This window comes from Canis aureus, chromosome 5 (assembly GCF_053574225.1).
Source record: "Canis aureus isolate CA01 chromosome 5, VMU_Caureus_v.1.0, whole genome shotgun sequence".
Taxonomy (NCBI): domain Eukaryota; kingdom Metazoa; phylum Chordata; class Mammalia; order Carnivora; family Canidae; genus Canis; species Canis aureus.
In genome coordinates, this window is record NC_135615.1 from 70,492,096 (window position 1) to 70,515,217 (window position 23,122).

At 39.7% G+C, this 23,122-nt stretch overlaps 1 protein-coding gene across 6 annotated transcripts in view; it reads right to left on the reverse strand.

The window, feature by feature from the left end:
• Positions 1-23,122, reverse strand: part of ZCCHC17 (zinc finger CCHC-type containing 17) — a 62,889-nt gene that overhangs the window by 28,030 nt on the left and 11,737 nt on the right. For all 6 annotated transcript variants that reach the window (XM_077898769.1, XM_077898773.1, XM_077898775.1 and 3 more), the window contains 2 exons: positions 16,126-16,183; positions 1,603-1,703 (listed from right to left, as the gene is read on the reverse strand). In XM_077898769.1, coding sequence (XP_077754895.1) covers positions 1,603-1,703; positions 16,126-16,183 — 159 coding nt within the window. The remainder of the gene's footprint in view (positions 1-1,602; positions 1,704-16,125; positions 16,184-23,122) is intronic.

The following is a 23,122-nucleotide window of genomic DNA, read 5'->3' on the forward strand; positions in this document are numbered from 1 at the left end:
GGGCCCCGGGATCGAGTCCCATGTCGGGCTCCCTGCATGGAGCCTGCTTCTCTCTCATGAATAAATAAATAAATAAAATATTTTTAAAAATAAAAATAAAACAAAACAAAATATAATAAAATAAAATATAAAATAAAATAAAATAATCTAACTAAGCATCAAATCTTTTATCATCATAACAAACACTGAACTCCTCTAATGGCTGAGGTCCTGTACTAGGAACACTGGGGGTACTAATGAGCATTATAAATAGATCTTGTGGCAGAATAACTTTAGGAAATGGTTTTTTCTCATTCTTATCCCTCTGGGGAAGAAAGACAGAAATGATTGCTAAGAAATTCAAGGCCTATGGAGGTAACCAGGCAGAAAAAATAAGCTGTTTTTTCCAGATAAGTTCAGCATAATGATGAGTTCATAGATCCCTGAGCTCAGAATGCATTTCCCAAACATTCCAGACTAGAGTAGATCCCCTTTTAGATTTGGTGTAGAGTATTTTTATTGTGGTGGTTTTTGTTGTTGTTTTGTTGGTTTTTTTTTTTTTTTTTTTTTTGCTTTTTAAAAATTGTTATTTATTTTTTTAGTGCATTTTTAAACATGAAGGCAATTATTAGCCATGTTGGTCTTCTTTTGCTTCCTCCAGCACTTGACGCCCTTTCCCACTTCAGGATCTCTGCATGTTATTCTGCCTGGCTGGAATATGCTTATTCCAACTCTTCCATGACTGAAGCCTTTTCCTTTAGGTCTCTGCTAATACGTCATTTCTGCAGAGCCTGTTCCTGACCACTTTATCTAAATCTACCTCTGATACTGGCTTGAGACCATTACAACACTTACTATAATTTATAATTATTTTATATGTGTGCTTGCTCACTTTTATATTTGTCTCATCCTGTTATACTCTATGTAAGTTCCATAACAGCTGAGGTCACCTAGGTCTGGCCTCACTCTTACATCCTTCAGACTAGAACATGTTAAGCACTCAAGGATTAAAGAATAGTATCTCTTTCAGACCTATCTCCCCTGCCATTCTCTGATGGAAGAGCAGGCCTCAGTGTATAATCACATTTGTCCTGGAGGTCTACCTACATCTACAGCCCTTATGCACTCAAGTGAACTGCTGTTAACAGGGTCCTTCAGGCCTTTCTCACTTCCCTCACATTGTATGGTGCCAGGTATTAGGAACAATAACCGTAAACTCTGTGTCTTTTGTTTTGTTTTGTGTTGGTCCAAACTGAAGTGTACCCGGCAGCTATTCTTCGAAATTTATGGTAAAGACTAGTCCCATAAATTAAGTTTTCTTCTCTCTTTTTTTTTTTCCACCCCAGATTTGGATAAACTTCAGGGAGTTTCTATAAACATGTTCTATAAACATGTACTTATTGCAGCACACTTATTATAGTTTACACCACATCCTTTCTGAATTTACAGGACAGCTAGCCAGAAGGTTTCAATTCAGGACAGAATACAGTGGCAGGGTTTAAAAATAAGATCATCAGCCACAGTTAACAGCATACACACACTGGTCATTATAAAATACCAACACTGCCTTCTCCAGCCTTTCCTCAGTCTTTCTAACCACATGAAAGTTGCATAGAACCTTACCTCCCGGCCAATAAGCTTCACCCACACTTTGTCTCCAACATCCACTATCTCAGAGGGCTTATCCACACGACAGGATGACATGTGAGTTCGATGGACCAGACCTGAGCACAAGAAGAAATGAAATAAAGCACAGGGTGTATCTTGTATTTATAATTCTAAATAATGAGGTAAGGAGAAGATGGGACTTGAAGAGTCACTAAAAATGCCAATTTAAAATTTTTTTTTTAATTTTTTTAAACTTTTATTTATTTATTTATTTATGATAGGCACACAGTGAGAGAGAGAGAGAGAGAGGCAGAGACACAGGCAGAGGGAGAAGCAGGCTCCATGCTCCGGGAGCCCGACGTGGGATTCGATCCCGGATATCCAGGACCGCGCCCTGGGCCAAAGGCAGGCGCCAAACCACTGCGCCACCCAGGGATCCCTAAAATTGTTAATTAAAACAATTTGAGATCACTTTTTGTACTTAACCAACATATATTTTTAAAAAAAATTTTTTTAATTTATTTTTTTTAAGATTTTTTATTTATTTATTCATGAGAGAATGAGAGAGAGGCAGAGACACAGGCAGAGGGAGAAGCAGGCTCCATGCAGGCGTCCCCCAACATATATTCTTTAAAAATAATGGCTAATGTTAGCAAACATGTGATACATGAACATCACTTACATTAGTAAAAACAGAAGTCAGTGAAAGTCTTTGAAAGCAAGGGTGTCAAAATGTTTATACCTTTGATACAATAATATTATTAGAAGTTTTCTAAAAGAAAAAAGTCAATAGAGGCAAAATCCAAAAACCTACGGGTATATAAAAATACCTGTAGTATTATAACCTACAAAGGTTTAGGGATGCCTGGGTGGCTCAGTGGTTAAGTGCCTGCTTTCAGCTCAGGGTGTGATCCTGGAGTTCTGGGATCTAGTCCCACATGGGGCTCCCTGAATGGAGCCTGCTTCTCCCTCTGCCTGTGTCTCTGCCTCTGTGTGTGTGTGTCTCTCAAGAATAAAATCTTTAAAAAAAAAAAAAAAAACTACAAAGGTTAAAAAAAACTATAAAGCAATCTAAAAGACCAATAATTGGAAAATTAGCTTGTAAACTATGGTAAACCAATCAAATGGAAGAGTAAGCAGTCAATTAAATTACAATTACAGCAAATAATTATGATAGATGTTAAGTGAAAAAAAATCTAAACAAGGTGCCACTTTTTAATATATTAAATTAGCAAAATATTCAGAAAATAATGCCCATGGTGAGAGTATAGTAAAATAAGAAATAGTGCCAGGGCTAGTATAAAATTTTAGAAATCATTTAGCAATCACTATCAAGAGTGGCAAAAATACTTAATAAAATTAATTAAAAGTTAAATGATGGTTTAGTTATTAAATAACTTTAAAAAACATTTATAATAGATATCCTTTCCTGTCTGTCCCAAAGACTTTTCCTAGGAAACCACCTTCCCTACTTTTTTTTAACGGATCATTCTAGGTTTTTGTGAAAAAAATTACTTAAGTATTTATCAACATCACCTTCTACACATTCTAAAATAAATCCGGTCTTTCTATGTGATTTGGTTGAAGCTGAGGTAACCCCCAACTGTGGGCATATGACACATGCTTAATTAATCAAGATACTTCACCCCACTGAGTGATTAGCTAAATCAATTCATCTTTTTCAAAACATCTGTCAAGATTATCAATCACAAAAATTTACCAATGCCCATCTTTACCACCAGGTGGCAAGAGTTGGCCAGAGGTAAGAGACAAAGCCCTAAGGGTGCAATGCGAGCACCTGCTACAACCCTGAGGAAGCTAGATTTATCCTGCATCCCCCAGTGAGAATAGTCAAAACATTTCCTATGTTTCTGTCCCTTGGCACCAAGAATTCTGACTAATAATTAACTGGACCCATAGTCGCTTTTGGGTATCTGTTCTAAAGAAATAATCATATACACAGAAAAAGAAAAAGCTATATGCATCAGAAAGAGTGACGTATATAAAAATATTCACATATATAAAAATATTCAATGTATTTAATGGTCCATCAAAAACGATGCTCAGGGGTGCCTGCGTGGCTCAGTTAGTTAAGCATCTGCCTTCAGCTCAGGTCAAGATCCCAGGGTCCTGAGCTAGAGCCCACGTCAGGCTGCCTGCTCAAGAGGAAGTCTGCTTCTCCCTCTCCTCCTCGCTCATGTAGACATTCTCAATCTTTGTCACTACCTGTGTCTCTCTGTCAAATAAATTAAATCTTTTAAAAACAACAACAAAAACGATGCTGGGGACACCTGGAGGGCTCAGTTGGTTAAGCACCTGCCTTCAGCTCAGATCATGATCTCAGGGTCCTGAAGTCCTGTGTGGGGCTCCCTGTACAGCAGGGAGTCTGCTTGCTCCCTTTCCCTTTGTCCCCTCCCTCCCCCTCTCCTGTTCTCTCTTGCTCACATTCTCTTTTTTTTTCTTTTTTAAAGATTTTACTTATTTATTCATGAAAGACACAGAAAGAGAGAGGCAGAGACACAGGTAGAGGGAGAAGCAGATTCAGAACTCGATTCTGGGACCCCAGGATCATGACCTGAGCCGAAGACAGACATGTTTAACCGCTGAGCCACCCAGGCTTCCGTTGCTCTCACTCTCAAATAAATAAAATTAAATTAAATTTAAAAAAATTTTTAAATGCTCAAGATATTATGTAAAAATATGTCCATAATTCATCTTTAGTAAATATTTGACTGCCTACTCTGTCAAGCACTGAAGACACAGCATTTTCCCATGTAAATAACAAAAGTACAACACAAAATTGTATACAGTATAATTACAAATGCTTAAAAAAGACTTGAAAAATCAGAAAGAATGATCTAAAATGCTGTAACAATGGTTATACTAGGGTACAGTATTACACATGTTACTCTTTTTTTTATTTCAAGTGTTTTAATAATAGAGAAAATTCTTTCTATTCTGGGGGAAATAAATACAATATATAATAATTTTTTTAGATTTTATTAGATTTTTTAATAAGAGATTTTTTAGATTTTATTTATTTATTTGAGAGAGAGCAGGAGCAGGGAGACCTGGGATTTGATCCCAGGACCCTGGGATCATGACCTGAGTCGAAGGCAAACACTTAACCACTGAGCCATCCAGGCACCCAGTTATTTTGAATGAACATAAACTAGGAATATAAACTAGAGAAAAAAATGACTAAGTCAAAGAGTTACATCTAAGATATATGTCCTCCCTTAAATTGTTTGGGAGAGGGGCATCTGGGTGGCTCAGTCAGTTAAGCATCTGCCTTCAGCTCAGGTCATGATTCCAGGGTCCTGGGATCGAGCCCCATGTTGGACTCTGCTGAGTGGGGAGCCTGCTTCTCCCTCTCCTTCTGCCTGCCACTCTCCCTCTTGTGCTCACTTGCACTCTCTGTCAAATAAATAAAATCTTTTTTAAAAAATTGCTTGGGGGAATTATTAGCCTATATTCTCTCACATGTGTGGATCCCCAAGGACATTGGCACAGCCGGCACATATCTGTAATTAGAAGTATCTGCTCCCTGCTTGGAACTTCTATTGGAAGTCACTGCTTGCTCTGATCATGGTCACTGGGTCTCACATACCTACTTCACCTCATTCTGGAGGTTGACAGCCTATCTCTGTGAATAATTCTGGGGCCTCCAAAATGTGTTATATACCATCATATAACTTATGTTTTTAACTTTACACCATATTGCGTAATCTCCAAATTAGATAAAATGAAGCTGAGGTTTCCCCCTCAGGATGGTATAATGGACAGAGCAGCCTAATTGGGAAGTCTGAAGAGGAAATTCAGATGCCCTAAAAGGGAAACCTTATACTTCGACATTTTGGGGTTGCAACTGTCCTCTCATTCTAAAATTCACTTCCTTCCTCTATTACTAGTGAAAGTTACAAAGGAAATTAATGTTGGGTGGCTTAGCTGTTGAGCATCTGCCTTCAGCTCAGGGTGTGATCCCGGTCCAGGGATCGAGTCCTGCATTGGGCTCCCTGAGAGGAGCCTCCTTCTCCCTCTGTGTCTCTGCCTCTGTGTCTCATGAATAAATAAATAAAATTTTTTAAAAATTTAAAAAAATTTTTAAAGTGAAGGAAATTAATGTTGGATCTAATAATACTTGAGATAATTTTTTTTCTTGAAACAGAGGTCTGTACCACAAATAAGGAAATAATATTTGTCCTCCCACCTGATCCCAAACTAGGATATTCTTTGGTCTGTGCACCATTCCTGACTCAACTCGCACTTATCAGTAATTAAAAATTGGAACTTTAAAATGATTGTGTACACCCCAGGTGGCTCAGCAGTTTAGGGCCACCTTCGGCCCAGGGCCTGATCCTGGAGACCTGGGATCGAGTCCCACGTCAGGCTCCCCACATGGAGCCTGCTTCTCCTTCTGACTGTGTCTCTGCCTCTCTCTCTCTCATGAATAAATAAGTAAATAAATTTTTTTAAATTTAAAATGATCATATAGGGGCCCCTGGGTGGCTCAGTCAGTTAAGTGTCTGCCTTAGGCTCAGATCATGATCCTGGGGTCCTGGGACCAAGCCCAACATCAGACTCTCTGTTCATTGGGGAGTCTGCTTCTCCCTCCCTCCTTCTCTCTCTCGTCCCTCTTAAGTAAATAACATCCTTAAAAAAATAAAACAAAATAATCATGTGGCACATCTGAATGACAGACTCTTTAAACGTTTGCAAAAGTATGTTAAAAGATGGAGAAATGTTTAAGGTTCATTAAGTGTAAAAAGCTAAAAAATACATATATACAGAATATAAATTTCATCTCATTGTTAAATTTTATGTATGTATGACTTATAAAAAAAAACATACCAAAATGTCAATAGCATCTATCTGTGTGGTAGTAGTAACACATAATTTTAGAGTTTTTCCCCTTATTTTTCTATAATATGCATGCAATATTTTTAATCACGAAAATATCTTGGGCAGCCCAGGTAGCTCAGTGGTTTAGCGCCACCTTCAGCCCAGGGCCTGATCCTGGAGCCTTGGGATGGAGTCCCATGTCAGGCTCCTTGCATGTAGCCTGCTTCTCCCTCTGCCTCTCTCTCTCTCTCTCTCTCTCTCTCTGTGTGTGTCTCATGAATAAATAAAATATTAAAAAAAAGAAAATATCTTAAAATAGAAAATGATATGTACACTATTATTAAAATAAAACTGTCTCATATGGACAGAAACCAAAGGGAATATAAAAATAGTTATGCTAGGGTGCAGGATTTTTATAATTGAGACATTAGTGGCTTATTATCCAAAGACCTTAGTTTACAGCTTCCCTTGTTCCCTTAAACAAGAGAAATTGGTCTAGCCCTCAGTCTTGAAGGCAAATGTCAGGTGAGGAGTTGGGTATTTAAGTCCATAGCTCAGAGGAGGTGTATGAACTGAAGATACAAATATATGTAGGAGTCTGCAGCACGTAGATGTAAATTTATGTACTAAAATATACTACCTAGATTGTCAATTTAGAGATTGGTACAGGAACAGACACATTTTGCCAATTTATTAATTTACAACCGAGGATATACTTTTTGCTTTTATTCCCAGTCCTTACCTAATAGTTAAACTACCCACTGTTCCCAGTATCAAATAACTAAAAAATTGGATAAGTGATCAGAAATTGCTTCAAAAAACAATCAGAACAAAATGGATGGGGTGCCTGGGTGGTTCAGTCGGTTGAGTGTCTGCCTTTGGCTCAAGCTGTGGTCCCAGGGTCCGGGGATCAAACTCCCAGAGCTTCACAAATGGGTACTCTGCTCAGTGGGAAGCCTGATTGTCCCTATCTCTCTGCCGTTACCCAGTCCTCATGAGTGCACATGCTTTCTCTAACAACAAAAAAAAAAACTCTAAAAAAAAAAAAAAAAGTCTCTAAAAAATAAAAAATAAGGGGTACCCGGATGGCTCAGTGGTTGAACACCTGCCTTTGGCTCAGGTCGTGAACCTAGGGTCCTGGGATCGAGTCCCACGTCGGGCTCCCATAGGGAACCTGCTTCTCCCTCTGCCTCTGTCTCTGCCTCTCTCTGTCCCTCATGAATAAATAAAATCTTTTTAAAAATAAAATAAAATAATAAATAAAAAGAACATAATGGAGACAGATGTTTTAAGATAGGTTTCCAGTCTACAAGTTTAATGGACTATCACTTCCTCATAAAAGAATCCATCTCTCTCTAGTTCCTAGCATCAGATTCATTTCTTCCTAAATAAGGCAAGACAAACACCACCAACTTCAGATTCTCAGGCTTTCTTTTATTGTGATCCAGGCTGACACCAACCCCCATCACCATTCATGTAATCTCCTCTAGACAGAATGACACAATTAGATTTCAGTTTCCTAAATTATAATTTCACTCCAATCCTTTTTCTCTGGAATCACACCCAAATTATCTTGTCACCATCTTGAGTGCTCTCATCTCTTTAGTCACAGATTTATAGGCAATTACCTGATATATTTCTGTCTATGGCTATCCCATACACTGTATGGAGAATTCATCACCAGTTTCATTCTCAGAAGACAGTCTATATTCTTGGGAGGTATTTCACTGCTACCTACATAAACCACCCATAGTTGGATTAAGTGGATATGGTAGAGGGCACCAAATACCACACTTGAGGCACACTCTGTGCTGAATACCTCACTAAATATAGTACGTCTACCCATTCCTTTAACCCTCATATCAACCCTGTGACATAGGGTCACATGAGGAAATACTATAAAGTTAAATATATTGTCCAAGATCACAAAGCTGATACAGAACTACAATTCAAATAGGAGTCTGTCGCATCTTCTACAACATATTTATACATTTCCATTTTTTATTATTGATCTGTGTTATCTTTTCAATTAAAAAAAAGAAAGATAGTCTCATCTACAAGTAGTAAAAACACATCTAATTCTGCTCCAGCATAAGCTTCAAAATGAACAGGAACAATGAAAATGTTTTGCTTGTCTGTCTACGTGCTACTCAGAGAAGTCTGTGCCTGGATTTCTGACATAAAGCCATAAATGCCCAAAGGGCATATCAAGTCCATCAACACGTTCAGTAAACCCAACATGACACTTAAACAGGCTGAATCCCATCTGAGTGACTGCTGGTAAAAGAAGAAAAGAAATTTTGACAACTTGGAAAGAGCCAGCATCTCAGTCACTATATATAAAAAACAAACAGAGATAGTGTATTACTGTTCTCTTAAAAGTATTCTCCTGTGATCCCCGGGTGGCTCAGTGGTTTAGAGCCTGCCTCCGGCCCAGGGCGTGATCCTGAAGTCCCAGACTCAGCCTGAGTGCCACATCAGGCTCCCTGCATGGATCCTGTTTCTCCCTCTGCCTTTGTCTCTGACTCTCTCTCTGTGTCTCTCATGAATAAAATCTTAAAAAAAAAAAAAAAATATTCTCCCAAATGTGTTGTTCAACCTTAATTTCTTTTACAACTTCCACTGACTATAAAGGAAAGAAGTAAAAATTACAAACCATTAGAGGACAGCTGCAGCCCCAAACTGTCAAAATAAAAGGTCTCCTTTATATTTGGGGGATCTGAATTCCCTTTCTAGAATTTTTTTTTTTAAAGACTATTTATTTATTCATGAGTGACACAGAGAGAAGGCAGAGACATAGGCAGAGGGAGAAGCAGGTTACCTGCAGGGAGCCTGATGTGGGACTCGATCCAGGAACTCTGGCATCACACCCTGAGCCAAAGGCAGACACTCAACCGCTGAGCCATCCAGGCATCCCCCCTTTCTAGAATTTTCAAATAAGTTATCCCCAATCAGTGGTGTATGACAATAATGTAAACCCACAAGTTAAAGTGGGCTTTAACTTCATCTTGCTGGGATTATGCATTCATTCAAATAGTTACTAAATATCCACAATATTATAAGTAAAAAAGGATTTAAGGACAAATAAGACATGATCCTGCCAGTCAAGAAACTCTAATATATGCACCTCATTCCCATTTCACAGATAAAAAAAACTAAGGCTCAAGTCCAAAGCAACTGGAAGTCAACAGCCAAATAAACGGTAGAGCTGGGACTAGAATTTATTCATTTAACAAAAGGTATTGAATACCCACTCTTCCTCAGTTACTGTTCTGGGCCCTACATTTCACAGCTTAGTGGATAACTGTAATCTCACTTATATTATTACACTACATTGTAATTTGTTCATATCTCTAGACTATGAAAAATCTGAGAGCAGGGCCTATGTTTTCTTACCTCTGTGCTCCCACCTAACATAGTGACCAGATAATAGAACTCAATAATTATTTGCTTAACTAACTTCATTGCTAAAAATATTAGAGCCTCAGGGTACCTGGATGGCTCAGTTGGTTAAGCATCTGACTTTGATCTCAGCTCAGGTCTTGATCTCAGGGTTGTAAATTCGAGCCCCATGTTAGGCCTACTTAAAAATAAAAAGGTAAAAAATAATTGAGCTTCTACCATAAACAAGACACTTTAAAAGTATAACACTGAACACTCTCTTTCATGTGCTGGTAGGGGAAAGGACAGTAGAGAAAAAAAAAAGAATTTCATAAGAAGGTGCACTGACACTATGATAGTCACTAGCTACATTGTTAAGTTTATATTTAAAATAAAGTTAAAAGTCAGGGATCCCTGGGTGGCGCAGCGGTTTAGCGCCTGCCTTTGGCCCAGGGCGCGATCCTGGAGACCCGGGATCGAATCCCACGTCGGGCTCCCGGTGCATGGAGCCTGCTTCTCCCTCTGCCTATGTCTCTGCCTCTCTCTCTCTCTCTCTCTCTCTGTGACTATCATAAATAAATAAAAATTAAAAAATAAATAAATAAAATAAAATAAAGTTAAAAGTTAGTGGCTACACTATGGGGCAGTGCAGATGTGCTATAATACACAAATATATTTGGTCTTTGTCCCTGGTTCCTACATAGTCTGCATAGAACTCCTACAATTCTTGGAATCTCTCCAGTGATAGGAAAATCTTTCGTTATTTATAAGACCCTTCTGATCACACCAGAGTTTGTGCCAATGAGGTGATTTCGGGTAGGCACACTGGAATTTGTGCCAATGAGGTGATTTCGGGTAGGCCCCCTAGATGTTTCTGGATGGGGCAAGTCTCCAAAAGATTAAATGATGAGAAGGTTGGAACCTTCAGCCCTACTGGTCTCCAGGAAAGGGGGAGGAACTGGAGATCAAGCTCTATAAAAACTCCTTTAACGATGAGTTTCAGAGAGCTTCCAGGTTAGTGAACACATCAGCTTGCTGGGAGGGTGGCGTGCCAGAGAAGACATACAAGCTCAGAGTACATCCCCCACCCATACCTTGCTGTTCTAACAAATTATCAAACTTGAGGAGGGGGGCGTGGGAACTCTTGCTTTATAGCCCACCAGTCAGAAGTATAGATGGCTCAGGACTTATGAGTGGCATCTGAAATAGGGGCAGTCTTGTGAGTCTGAGCCTGATACTCCAGGTAGATAGGGTCAGAACTGAATTAAGACACCTGCCATTGGAATCTGGAGAACTGCTTAGCGTCAGAAAACACATTGGAACAGATACAGAGCATCTCCATCATCACAGACAGTTCTATTAGGCACCACTATGAGATGGGGAAAAAAATCCAGATTTGAGTACTAGGAAGGGGTCGTCTTTTTTTTTTTTTTTTTTTTTTTTAAGATTTTATTTATTTATTCATGAGAGACAGAGAGAGAGAGGCAGAGACACAGGCAGAGGGAGAAGAAGCAGGCCCCACGCAGGGAGCCCGATGTGGGACTTGATCCCGGGACCCCAGGATCAGGCCCTGGGCCAAAGACAGACACTAAACTGCTGAGCCACCCAGGGATCCCTAGGAAGGGGTCTTCAATTCAGTAGTGGTAAAAATTCTGAGAATAGAAAGCTGAGAAAAACAACTCAAGTTAGTCTTCCTTCCTGAGTCAGAATGTTAAAATCTGGAGACCAGAATTTCTTATAGCTCAGTCCTTTTGGCATGGGACTTAATGGTCTCCCAATTTCGAGAGCAGAGAAGCTAAAATGTAACTGCTCGAGTTATGCAGTAAACCCACAGAAAAGCCCAGGATTAGAGAGTTCCCACCTAATTACTTGGCTTCCTGAGCTCTCCCTCTGAGGCTTGTCTCACCAGCTGTCAGACTAACAGATCACTTGTAAGCAGGCAGCCACAATCAGAGGCATCCCCTGACAGGGCATGGACACGAATGAGTTGAGGACTGACTGCTGGGAGGTGGTAGGCCTTTCATCTCTACATAGTCCCCAAAGTGCCGCATAAATGCTCAAGTAAGGATGGGACTTTTCAGGTACTGGGAGCTATGGTGAGTACACTACCAAGAAAATCTGTCTTCAGACCAAAAGAGGTACATTCCTGTAGGGACCAGGATGAGTTCCCTCTCATTAAATCCCAGACAACACAAAATGAGAAACTTTATTATAGATTGCTGACTGCTAGCTTGGAAACCACTGTGAGCCCTTTCTAATTCCAAGATGCAATTTGTGGCACAGTAGTCTCCAAGGTTAGAAGCATGGCTTTATTATCCAAAGATCAGCTGTTGGACTTTTTTTTAAAGAAAAAGAAAAATTCTGTTTGGGGGTGTCAGGGTGGCTCAGTCTGTTAAGCATCTGCCTTCAGCTCAGTTCATGATCCCAGGGTCCTGGAGTGGAGCCACACTGAGCTTCTGGCTCAGCGGAGAGCCTGTTTTTCCCTCCCCCTCTGCCTCTCTCCCAGCCTGTGCTATTTCTCTGTCTCTCTCAAATAAACAAATAAATAAGAAAAAAATCTATTTTAAAAAACTTCACAAAGGAAAAGTCCCTTTTCTGCGTCCATGGCTCCTCTAACAAACTGAACCCTCCAGAGGTGACCACTGTCAACGGTTCATTGAGTATGCTTCCAGCCTTTCTTCTAAACATATGCAATAATTCAAAAACCATGCAAATATACACATGCTTTAAAATGTAGGCAGGGAGGGGACACCTGGGTGGCTCCGCAGTTGAGCGCCTGCCTTTGGCCCAGGGCATGATCCTGGAGTCCCGAGATCGAGTCCCACATTGGGCTCCCTGCATGGAGCCTGCTTCTCCCTCTGCCTATGTCTCTGCCTCTGTCACTGTGTCTCTCATGAATAAATAAATTTTTTAAAAAAATAAAAATAAAGTAAAATGTAGGCAGGGAGGGTCATGTTATTCAAACTGCTACAACATGCTTTTTCATCCTATCTTGGACATCTTTCCATTTCAGTAAGTTGGGATGTACTCATTTCATCAATTCTAAGACGTACTTTCCCACCCTCACTTTACCATCTCTAAAATCAGAAGGCTTCTTAGAACCAGCACTATCTTACAACAGCTTTCAGTCAGACATCAGTGATGGGGAGTTGTATCAAAACTTTCCACAGATCCTTTCTGGTAAAATGAAGAAGGCACCAGCATCAAAGTAACATGCTTCTTGGGCAGCCTGGGTGGCTCAGCGGTTTAGCACCACCTTCAGCCCAGGGCGTGATCCTGGAGTCCCAGGATGGAGTACCATGTCAGGCTCCCAGCATAGAACCGGCTTTTCCTTCTGTCTTTGTCTCTGCCTCTCGCTCTCTGTGTGTCTCTCACGAATAAACAAATAAAATCTTAAAAAAAAAAAAAAAGGTTAATATGCTTCTTTATCATCTGCACAGTACACTGCAAAAATGTACATAATTTAACTAAATCTATGCTACAAACTAAATCCCCTAAAGGACTGCTGGATTAAAGGGAAGCACATTAAAATGTGAATAGGCATTGCCAAAATCTATAACAATTTATGCTTTCAACAGTAAGTAAAACTATTTTTGGAAATACCCATTTCCAAAATTGGGTATTAACAGCAATTTTTTTAAAGTTTTTATTTAAATTCCAGTTAGTTAACATACAGTGTAAAAGCAGTGTTTTTAATATTTGCCAGTCTCAAAAATCTTATGAGTGTTTTAAATCACTTTATTTTTTTTTAAGATTTCATTTGAGAGCGTGAATGGGGGGGGGGGGGGGAACAGAGAGAGAGAGACCGTGCACAAGCTTGGGGACAGGAGGCAGAGAGTGAAGCAGATTCTCCACTGAGTATGGACCCCTGATGTGGGGCTCGATCCCAGGACCCTGGGATCATGACCTGAGCCGAAGGCAGGTGCTTAACTGACTAAGCCACTCAGGCACTCCTTAAATCACTTTTTTTTTTTTAAGATTTTATTTATTTATTCACAAGAGACACAGAAAGAGAGAGGCAGAGACATAGGCAGAGAGAGAAGCAGGCTCCTCGCAGGGAGCCCCATGTGGGACTCGATCTCGGGACTCCAGGATCACACACAGACCCAAAAGCAGATGCTCAACCACTGAGCCACCCAGGTACCCTTAAATCACTTTTAAAAACTATTTTGAGGGGTGCCTGGGTAGCTCAGTCAGTGAGGAGTCAGGTGCTACCTCTGGGCAGTTAGCGTCAAAATTGAATTGAACTGTAGGATACCCAGCTGATGTCAGAGAATCCAAGAGATTTGGAGAACTGGTTAATTACTTGCCACATTTTGCAATGGCTCTAACAACTGCAGAACTGACGCATGCCACAGAATGGCAGACCTTCAAACATGCTGAATGAAAGAAGCCTGTCACAAAGGACCACATGTTGTGTAACTCCACTTAATACGAAATGTCCAGATGAGGCAAACATAGAAAGACAGAAAGTAGACTAGTTGCTGCCTGAGGCTTGGGCAGGCAAGAAGATAATTTGGAGTGACTGCTAATAGGTACAGTTTCTTTTTGGGGTGATGAAAATGTTCTTGCATTAGATTATAGTGATGGTTATACAAAAAAAGAAAAAAATCACTGAACTGTACATTTGGGTGAAATGTATGGTACACGAATTACTTCTCAATAAAACTGCCAAAAAAGGGGGGGGGGTATTACACAAAAGGAATCATAAGATATATAACCTTTTGGGATTAGCTTTTCTCACTCAACATAATTCTCTGGAGATTGAACCAGATTGTTGTGTACATCCATGCTTCATTCTCATTCCTTTTTATTGCTGAGTAGTATTACATTACATAGACATGTCAGTTTGTTAGTTTTATTTAAATTTTTTTTTTAATTTTTAACTTTTAAAAAATATTTTATTTATTTGACAAAGAGAGTACAAGATTGCACAAGCAGAGGGAGCATCAGAGGGAAAGGAAGAAACAGGCTCCCCATTGAGCCTGATGCAGGGCTCGATCCCAGGACCCCAGTATCATGACCCAAACTGAAGGCAGATGCTTAACCAACGGAGGCACCCAGATGCCCCTCTCTTTATTTTTTAGAAAGATGTATTTCCTTTAGAGATAGAGTGCATGAGAGAGCACACACATGGGGAGGAGTGGCAGGGGGAAAGTGAGAGAGAATCCCAAGCAGGCTCCACCTTGAGCACAGAGCCAGACCCAAGGGCTTAATCCCACCACCCTGAGATCATGACCTGAACCAAAACCAAAAGTCAGAGCTTAACCGAATGAGCCACCAGGCATCCCCTAGGTTAGTTTTATTTTGTTTTTTCCCCTTAGTTTTAAATCAATCTGGAGAATGAGTATCTCTTAAGATATTTATCAATGAATTGCTATTCTTTCTCCTGTGAATTCTTTCCATCTTCTTAGCCCCTTCTCCTACTTTCCCTTTTTTTATTAGTCTTTGGTCATGTGTCCCACAAATTCTTTCTTCCAACTAAACTTTGTGATTTTTTGAAATAAAGTTTTTTTACTTTTATGCAGTAAAATATTCTATATTTTTCTAATAATACCCTTGTAGTTACATTTTTTATATTAAAATCTTCAATAAATCTTTAACTTATTATAGCACAAGGAATTAGCAAGTTGAGTTTTTGGATCTACTAGCACTGTGATATGGTAGAAAGCCCACTGGACTAAGAATCAGGACGCTCAGGTTCTAGACCTAGCTGTGCCATTACCTAGCTGTGCCATTACCTAGCTAAATCGCTATGAGCAGGCCACCAGTCTATGGAACTTGTCCTTTCTACTTAACACAATTATTTTAAGAAACAAATAAGATTAAGATTATAGATATGAAAGGATTCTCAAAAAATAATCAACAAATGCTTATCAGTTTAAAAAGAAAAATTAAAACATGATATGCAGAATATATTCATATTGGTTACAACACTATTCCCATTTTATGTGCCATATACTAGAAAATTCACAGTGTCAGTGTCAAAGAGGAAATAGCTTGCCCTATCCCAAATCCTAAGACCAAAGAAGCCAAGTGCCTTGCCTAGGGCCACAGGTAAAATTTAGGCAAGAGCTGGTTCCAGAAGTGAACCCAAGTAGCTATGCCCAGCCCCCCACCAAATCAGAGAGCACCATTCTTCTGAGTTAGGACGTACGAAAACATGGACTGTCATCACCTGCCTATATTCATATCTCTATGCTAAAGACAAAAACAAAACTACTGTTTGAAAAATAGAATCTATAATCAGGATGTGGTAGGGGGTAACAGAGACAGTGGAACGGGAGGGCTGAATTTCAAATGATAGGCTCCCACCTTGCTTCCGACAGCCAGGGATTTTGATGAAGGCTCCATAGTCTGTAACCATAGCAACCTACAAAGACAAAGAAAAAAAAGGAATCAATGCCACACAAATGAGAATCTCTCTTCCATAGCATTTAACCTAGCCTCTCCGAATTTCTACTTACACTGCCTGCTGCAAAGCTGCCTAAAAGTTATGTTCTGTCAAATATTCTGTTCTTTTTGAAATTTAGACTGGCAGGTATGTGTGAACACATTAAAAATACTGGTGAGAGTGGAGTGTTGTCAGATGGTATGACAAGATCTAGAAATGTCCAAATCCCACACCTACTAAAATTCCCAAAGGAGATATTTGAAGAAAAGGAACACACAGCAGAAAATCTTGTAATAATGCTACATTTTCTTTTAGATGGAACTGAAGCCCCCAATCCCAATACAGAGAACTTTAATAATTCGGGATGGATTATATAGGACATCCCTTTTTCCTAAATTTCAAGTCAAAACAGACCATATAGGCTGCTCTATTTAACTCCAAACCAGTCTTGGGTTTTATAAGACAACTGCAGAAAAAGCTATTATGTAGACATCTGACAGAACCTAAAAAGATATAATTAGAAAAAGAGCTGTCCCAGAGTCTTTTGTGGAGTTGACCTAGGATGGAGAAGTTAAAAGCTTAATGGGTCGATTTAATAGGTAATAGTAATGAAAGGCCTGGAACCTCTGCCAGATAAATCATTATCCTAAATTCTATCTCTACCTCCCATCCATCCTCTAGCCCACCCACCAACCTGGACTAGAATTAAAATTTTTGCTACATCCCGTATTTATCATTAAATTCATTATTATTTATAAAGTATTCAATACAATCTTATAAACTTTATTTTTTTCAGTGACTTTAATTAGTTGTTTCATCTTAGTACTCACTGTTTCAGCTTTAGCATAACTAAGAGGAGTGAAAAGGACAAGCCCTAATGCACTGCTCTTCACTAATACGTATTGATTACTCACTACGTGTAAAACACTGTTCAAAGTCTTTACATATTCCTTGTGATACCATATGATATTGATACTCTTACTATTCTCATTTGATAGATGACAAAACTGATGTATGGACAGACTAAGTAATTTACCCAGTGTTCAAAGTTAGTAAGCAGTAGAGCTGGGATTTCTACACTAGAGCTGCTCATGCATTCCCTTTAACTATAAAATTCTAACGCAGAGACTATGTGACATTTGACGTTTTATCTGCTCCTGGGAACGATCTTCAAAAGTATACATGGTAGGTCTCCATGCTGCAAATGAGGTAGAATAGTACAGGTGTGGAAAGAGTACACGCTTTGGAGTGAAAGATGTGGCTTCTAATCTCACCTCTGTCACTCCTTACCTGTGGGATGTTGAACACAACTTACCTTTCAGGGCCTAAGTTCCCAAGTATATTTTCTTTCCTGCTGCAAATAACAAATGATGTACACAAAGTGCCTTGAAGTGGTATCTGCCACCTAATGTACATTCAATAAATTGTGGCTTTTTAACAATTTAACAGAATTCAAGACACTTTAACAGAGTTCAAGACACTGACGCACAAAAAAAGTTAGTGACTAGTAGAAACACAACTAACTTAGACACAAGGCACAGACCATAGATCCCTTGATGCCTAGTCCAATGCCCCTTACTCCACCATTTATCATTACTCACCTCAATGCTAGGATGGATATAGACAAAAACTTCCATTTGCCACATTTTTTAAATGGACACTTGAAATAACTCTATGATACAACATTAAGGAGTTAAGAACCCAAAGCGTTTTAAAAAAAGATTTTATTTGAGAGTGTGCATGAGCACGGGGCGGGGGGTGGGGGTGACAAGCAGACTTCCTGCTGAGCAGAAAGCCCCACATGGGCCCAATCCCAGGACTGTGAGATCACAACCGGAGTTAAAGGCAGATGCTTAACCAACTGAGCCACCCAGGAGCCCCTAAAGTTCTCTTTTATATTGATGAATATGCTATAGTGGGGTAGGTACCAGACAGTCCCAAAGAAACAGTACAGTGAAGCAGATACTAGTACTTAAAATCAAGGTAAGGTGAAACTGGTGGAAGGACGTCAGAGATTAGCTGGTACAATCCTATCATGTTTTAAATGAGGAAAGTAAAGACCAGAGACACAAAGATCTTACCCAAGTTCATAAAGCAAGTCATTTTTTATAAAACAAGGCCAACCAGATAAAGATAAGACTGTAAATTTTTAATTATGATAAAAGCAAATCCCTAATTTCTGGACCAATTAAAGGCTTTTGCTTTTCAACTTTTTTTTTTCTTTTTGAGAGAAAGAAAGCATGTGCAAGAGATGGGGAGGGGCAGAGGGAAAGAGAGAATCCTAAGAAGGCTCCACCCCCAACACTGAGCCTGATGGGGCTGGATCCCACGATCCTGAGATCATGACCTGAGCTGAAATCAGGAGTTGGACACCCAACCAACTGAACCACCCAGGAACCTTGGCTTTTGCTTTTAATTTAACTGGCTTCTGCTTCACAGTTATAGAAAGATAGCTGAGGTGTTTCATACTGCATAACAACATTATTAAGGGCATAGTTATCTAACGAACTTCAAAGAAGCATCTAGATGTTGGAGCCCAACACACTTTACTGATATAAATTAAGACCATCTCACTTTTCAATTCTGAAACTCCAGTGTCACGTTATGATCTTTTGAGGAAATATCATTAACAGACCTTAATTTGGCCTCTCCCAAAAGGAAAAGTTAATGTGCTCCAGAATGGATGCACTCAACTGTTAAGTCAGGAAAAGGCATTCTCACCTAATTCCAGTACCAGGTGTTTCCATCACTATGTCTCCTAGGATGCACTCAGAGTTGAAATTAACAGAATGGCACCTGTTGTAGATGATCGTGTCTGCCTGGTGTCCCAAGAATAATTAGTCAAATAACTCAGGGGAAAAAATTCAGTAATTATCTCGACTGAACTCCAGGCTGAGGTAAAATGAATTTACCATCTTTGGAGTAGAGGTTGCACTGGCCTTGAAACTAGTTAGCCCATAATGTGAATGAGCAACTTGAGGCTCAGAGACCTAAGATACTTGTCCCAAGTCACAGAAGTAGAAAGCAAGAACAGAAATCTTTTTACTTCTAGTCCAATGCTAGTTCCACCTCACCAACACCAATCTCCCTTCAGCATTTCTTTGGCTATGGTTGGGCTGAGCCAAATCCCAACTCCCACTGCTACACTTGTACCGGCTACCATGCTTCACTGACCCCAGCACCAGGATAACCTCTCAGAGGATGAGAGGATGAATACTGGCTTCTCAGATATTCAATCACTGACCTCCCCAGCCCTGCTGAGCCTGCTAAGAGAAGAACTGCTAAGTTATGGGTTGCATCACCAGTTTCTTCAAGGGTGATTGGTCCTATGAGGCTTTGGTTCAATTTTATTCAAACATTTGCTGAGTACCTATATGTAAGATACCATGATAGGTACTGTGAAATAAAAACCCTTAAAAAAATGCCCATCTATTTTTAAATGAATTTGAAGTAGTTACCAAGATATATGAGATAACCATGGCCCTTGCTTTCCAGTAACTCACAATCTAGTGGAGGAGACAAATACATACACAAGCAACAATTATACAAAACAGACTGTGATAAATGCTGTAATTGAGAACCAAACAAATGACTGTGAAAGAACCAGATTTACCATTTACCCTCCTTTGTACCTCAATTCACTTAAAAGAGTTCTCTTGAGAGGCCTGGGTGGCTCAGTGGTTGTGCGTTTGCCTTCAGCTCAAGGCATGATCCCAGAGGTCCTGGGATCGGATCCCACATTGGACTCTCTGCAGGGAGCCTTCTTCTCCTTCTGCCTATGTCTCTGCCTCTCTCTGTGTGTCTCTCATGAATAAATAAATAAAATCTTTAAAAAAAAGACATCAAAATAAATAAATAAATAAATAAATAAATAAATAAATAAAAATTTAAAAAAGACTTCTCTTAAGGTTCCTCTGGTTCCTCCATGCATTTATGTATAGCTGGACAACGCCATGTGCAGTTTAGCAGAAAGCAGCCTTGGAGAGGACCTGATTTAAAATCCCAGTTTGGGGAACTCTTGGTTTCAAGATCTCTAGGTCGTGAGACCAGCCATAATGGAGCTCTGTGCTCAGTGGGGAGTCTGCTTCCCCTAACCCTGCCCCTCCTCCCACTCATGCACTCTCTCTCTAAAATAAATAAATACATCTTTTTAAAAAATAAATAAAATAAAATCCCAGTTTTGTTATTTATTAACCACTGGGCAATTACTTAACTTTTGAGAGGAGCTTCCTTACCCGTAAAACACGGTTAACAATTTTTTTTGGAGTCAATGACACAGAATGTGTAAAAGTGCTGACCTATATTAGACTTACAAATTTTTTTGAATTTTAATGTAACTGGGTCTTCTTTGAAATATTAGGCACTCATTAAATGTTTGTGGATGAATATTCTGAAAAATAGTTTCTTCCTTCCGATGTATCAAACTTCTCTCTCCCTAATTCCAATCATTTCTAAACCATCATTTTTCATAATGCGTTCCTGAAATACAAAGCTAGAACTACTGAGTTCTCCCCCAAACATTCCCTTAGCCCATCCCTCCTTAATAGTAACATTTAAAACCTACATTAATTCAAATCCCACCTCATTTAATCAGATGTCAGGCAGGAACCACTGTAGAAATCTGACTCAGTTTGTAAAGGGCATGGCACACTTCTCTGTCTTTTGTGCTTTTGTGTAACACCTGACAAAAGAACTTCATCATCAGAAAAATTCATCCCCTCTTTTTTTTAAAGATTTTATTTATTTATTTGAGAGAAAGAAGAAGCAGGTTCCCTGTGAGTAGGGAGCCTGACATGGGGCTTGATCCCAGAACCCAAGACCACAGCCTGAGCCAAAGGTACATGCTTAACCAACTGAACCACCCAGGCACCCCAGAAAAATTCACTTTGTCTCTAGTGCTACCCACTTCTTTTTCTGAGCCCTAGTAGTAACTCACTGATCTTTGGAGATGCCACAGGCCTTAAAGAAAAAGGACAAGGCTCTGAAAGGCAACTTTGTTCACTATTTGCTAGAATGTTATTATCTTTTGTATTTTGAGTTTAGATTACAAGTTAGGATGGACTTAACAGAAGTCAAGCAACTGACAGATAAAGTCTGCAACTGACAGATAAAGTCTGCCCTCAAAGGCCTCCCATCATTAGATGAAACTCTTGTCAACCATAAAACAAGTAAGAATAATACTGTTAAAATACTACAGGTACTCATAAGACACTGAAAACAATTTTTTTTGGCTCTACTCTTGCTTTGAGAAGATGATGATAATGGTAATGAATTCCTACTCTATCTCAGGCATAGCTTTTATAGATAATAGCTTATTTAACCATCACAGCAATCCTATAGAAAAAGTTATTATCTCCATTTAATAAATGAGAAAACTAAGGCTCAGAGAGAGTAAATGGCAGTTTCAAGAATCACACAGTAAGTAAAAGGACTATGACAGGAATCCAGGTTTGGTCTGTTCTCCAAATACAATGCTTTCTTCCTCAAAAGCTGATCATTTGGGATAACTGGATGCCTCTAATTAAGCATCTGCCTTTGGCTCAGGGCATGATACCAGGGTCTTGGGATCAAGTCCCGTATCAGGGTCCCTATGGGGAACCTGCTTCTCCCTCTATGTCTCTGCCTCTCTTATGAATAAATTAATAAAATTAAAAAAAAAAAAAAAAGCTGATCATTCAGTCACCAAAGATGTAATGAGTACCTATTATTTTCTACCCACTTACCTGGGACTAAGATCTACAACCACAAACAACACCACACAGGGCTCTGCCCTTATAAAACTTAAGCATCCTGTGAGGAAGACAGACATTACACAGGTACACAAATACAGGGTGAGCCTATTTATTTATGGTGAGGAAAAGATCCTTGAGGAGACATTAGGGCTAAGACTTAAAACATGAAGAGAAGTTAGTGGGAAAATGGAATAGGTAAACATAGCATGTGCAAAAGTCCTGAGAAGGAAGCAGGCATTGAATGCTTAGAGTGAGGCACGCGTGGGTGGCTCAGTCAGGTAAGTGTCTGCCTTTGGCTCAGGTCATGATCCCAGGGTCCTGAGTTCGAGTCCCACATTGGGCTCCCTGCTCAGTAGGGAGCCTGCTTCTCCCTCTAACTGCTGCTCTCCTTGCTTGTGTACTCTGTCAAAGGACTAAATAAAAATCTTAAAAAAAAAAAAAATGCTCAGAGTGGTAAAGAGGCCAGAATGGCTTGTGTGTGCATAGAATAGAACAAAACCACACTGTCTGGGTAGGCAAAGTTCAAGTCATGTAGAGCTCATGAAACAACTTTGAATGAATTCAAGTACAATGAGAAGCTGTGAGAAAGCAGCATATTTGATCTGTTTATTAGATGTTATTCTGGCTACAACAGAAAGAATAGGTTGAAGAGGGACTACCATAGATGTAGGGACCCCAATAAGGACAGGCAAGAGATGAAGAGCTTGAACTAATGGGGTGCCACAGGGATAAAGAAATATACAGACAAGAGATATATTTGGGAGGTAGCAATGGTACAACTTGCTGATGGACTGGAGGGAGAGAGAAAATCAAGATCAAATCAAGAGGAGAAATGAAGGGATGCCTGGGTGGCTCAGTGGTTGAGCATCTGCCTATGGCGCAGGGCATGATCCCAGGGTCCGGGGATCGAGTTCCGCATCGGGCTCCCTGTGAGGAGCCTGCTTCTCCCTCTGCCTGTGTCTCTCTCTGTCTCTCATGAATAAATAAATAAAATCTTTAAAGAAAAAAAAGAGGAGAAATGAAGGATGACACCCAGACATTTAGCATGGATACCTAGAAGGATAGTGGTTTCATTTGCTGAGATGGGAAAGACTAGAAGAACATATTTAGTTAGAAAATAAAAAATTTAGGGATCCCTGGGTGGCGCAGCGGTTTAGCGCCTGCCTTTGGCCCAGGGCGCGATCCT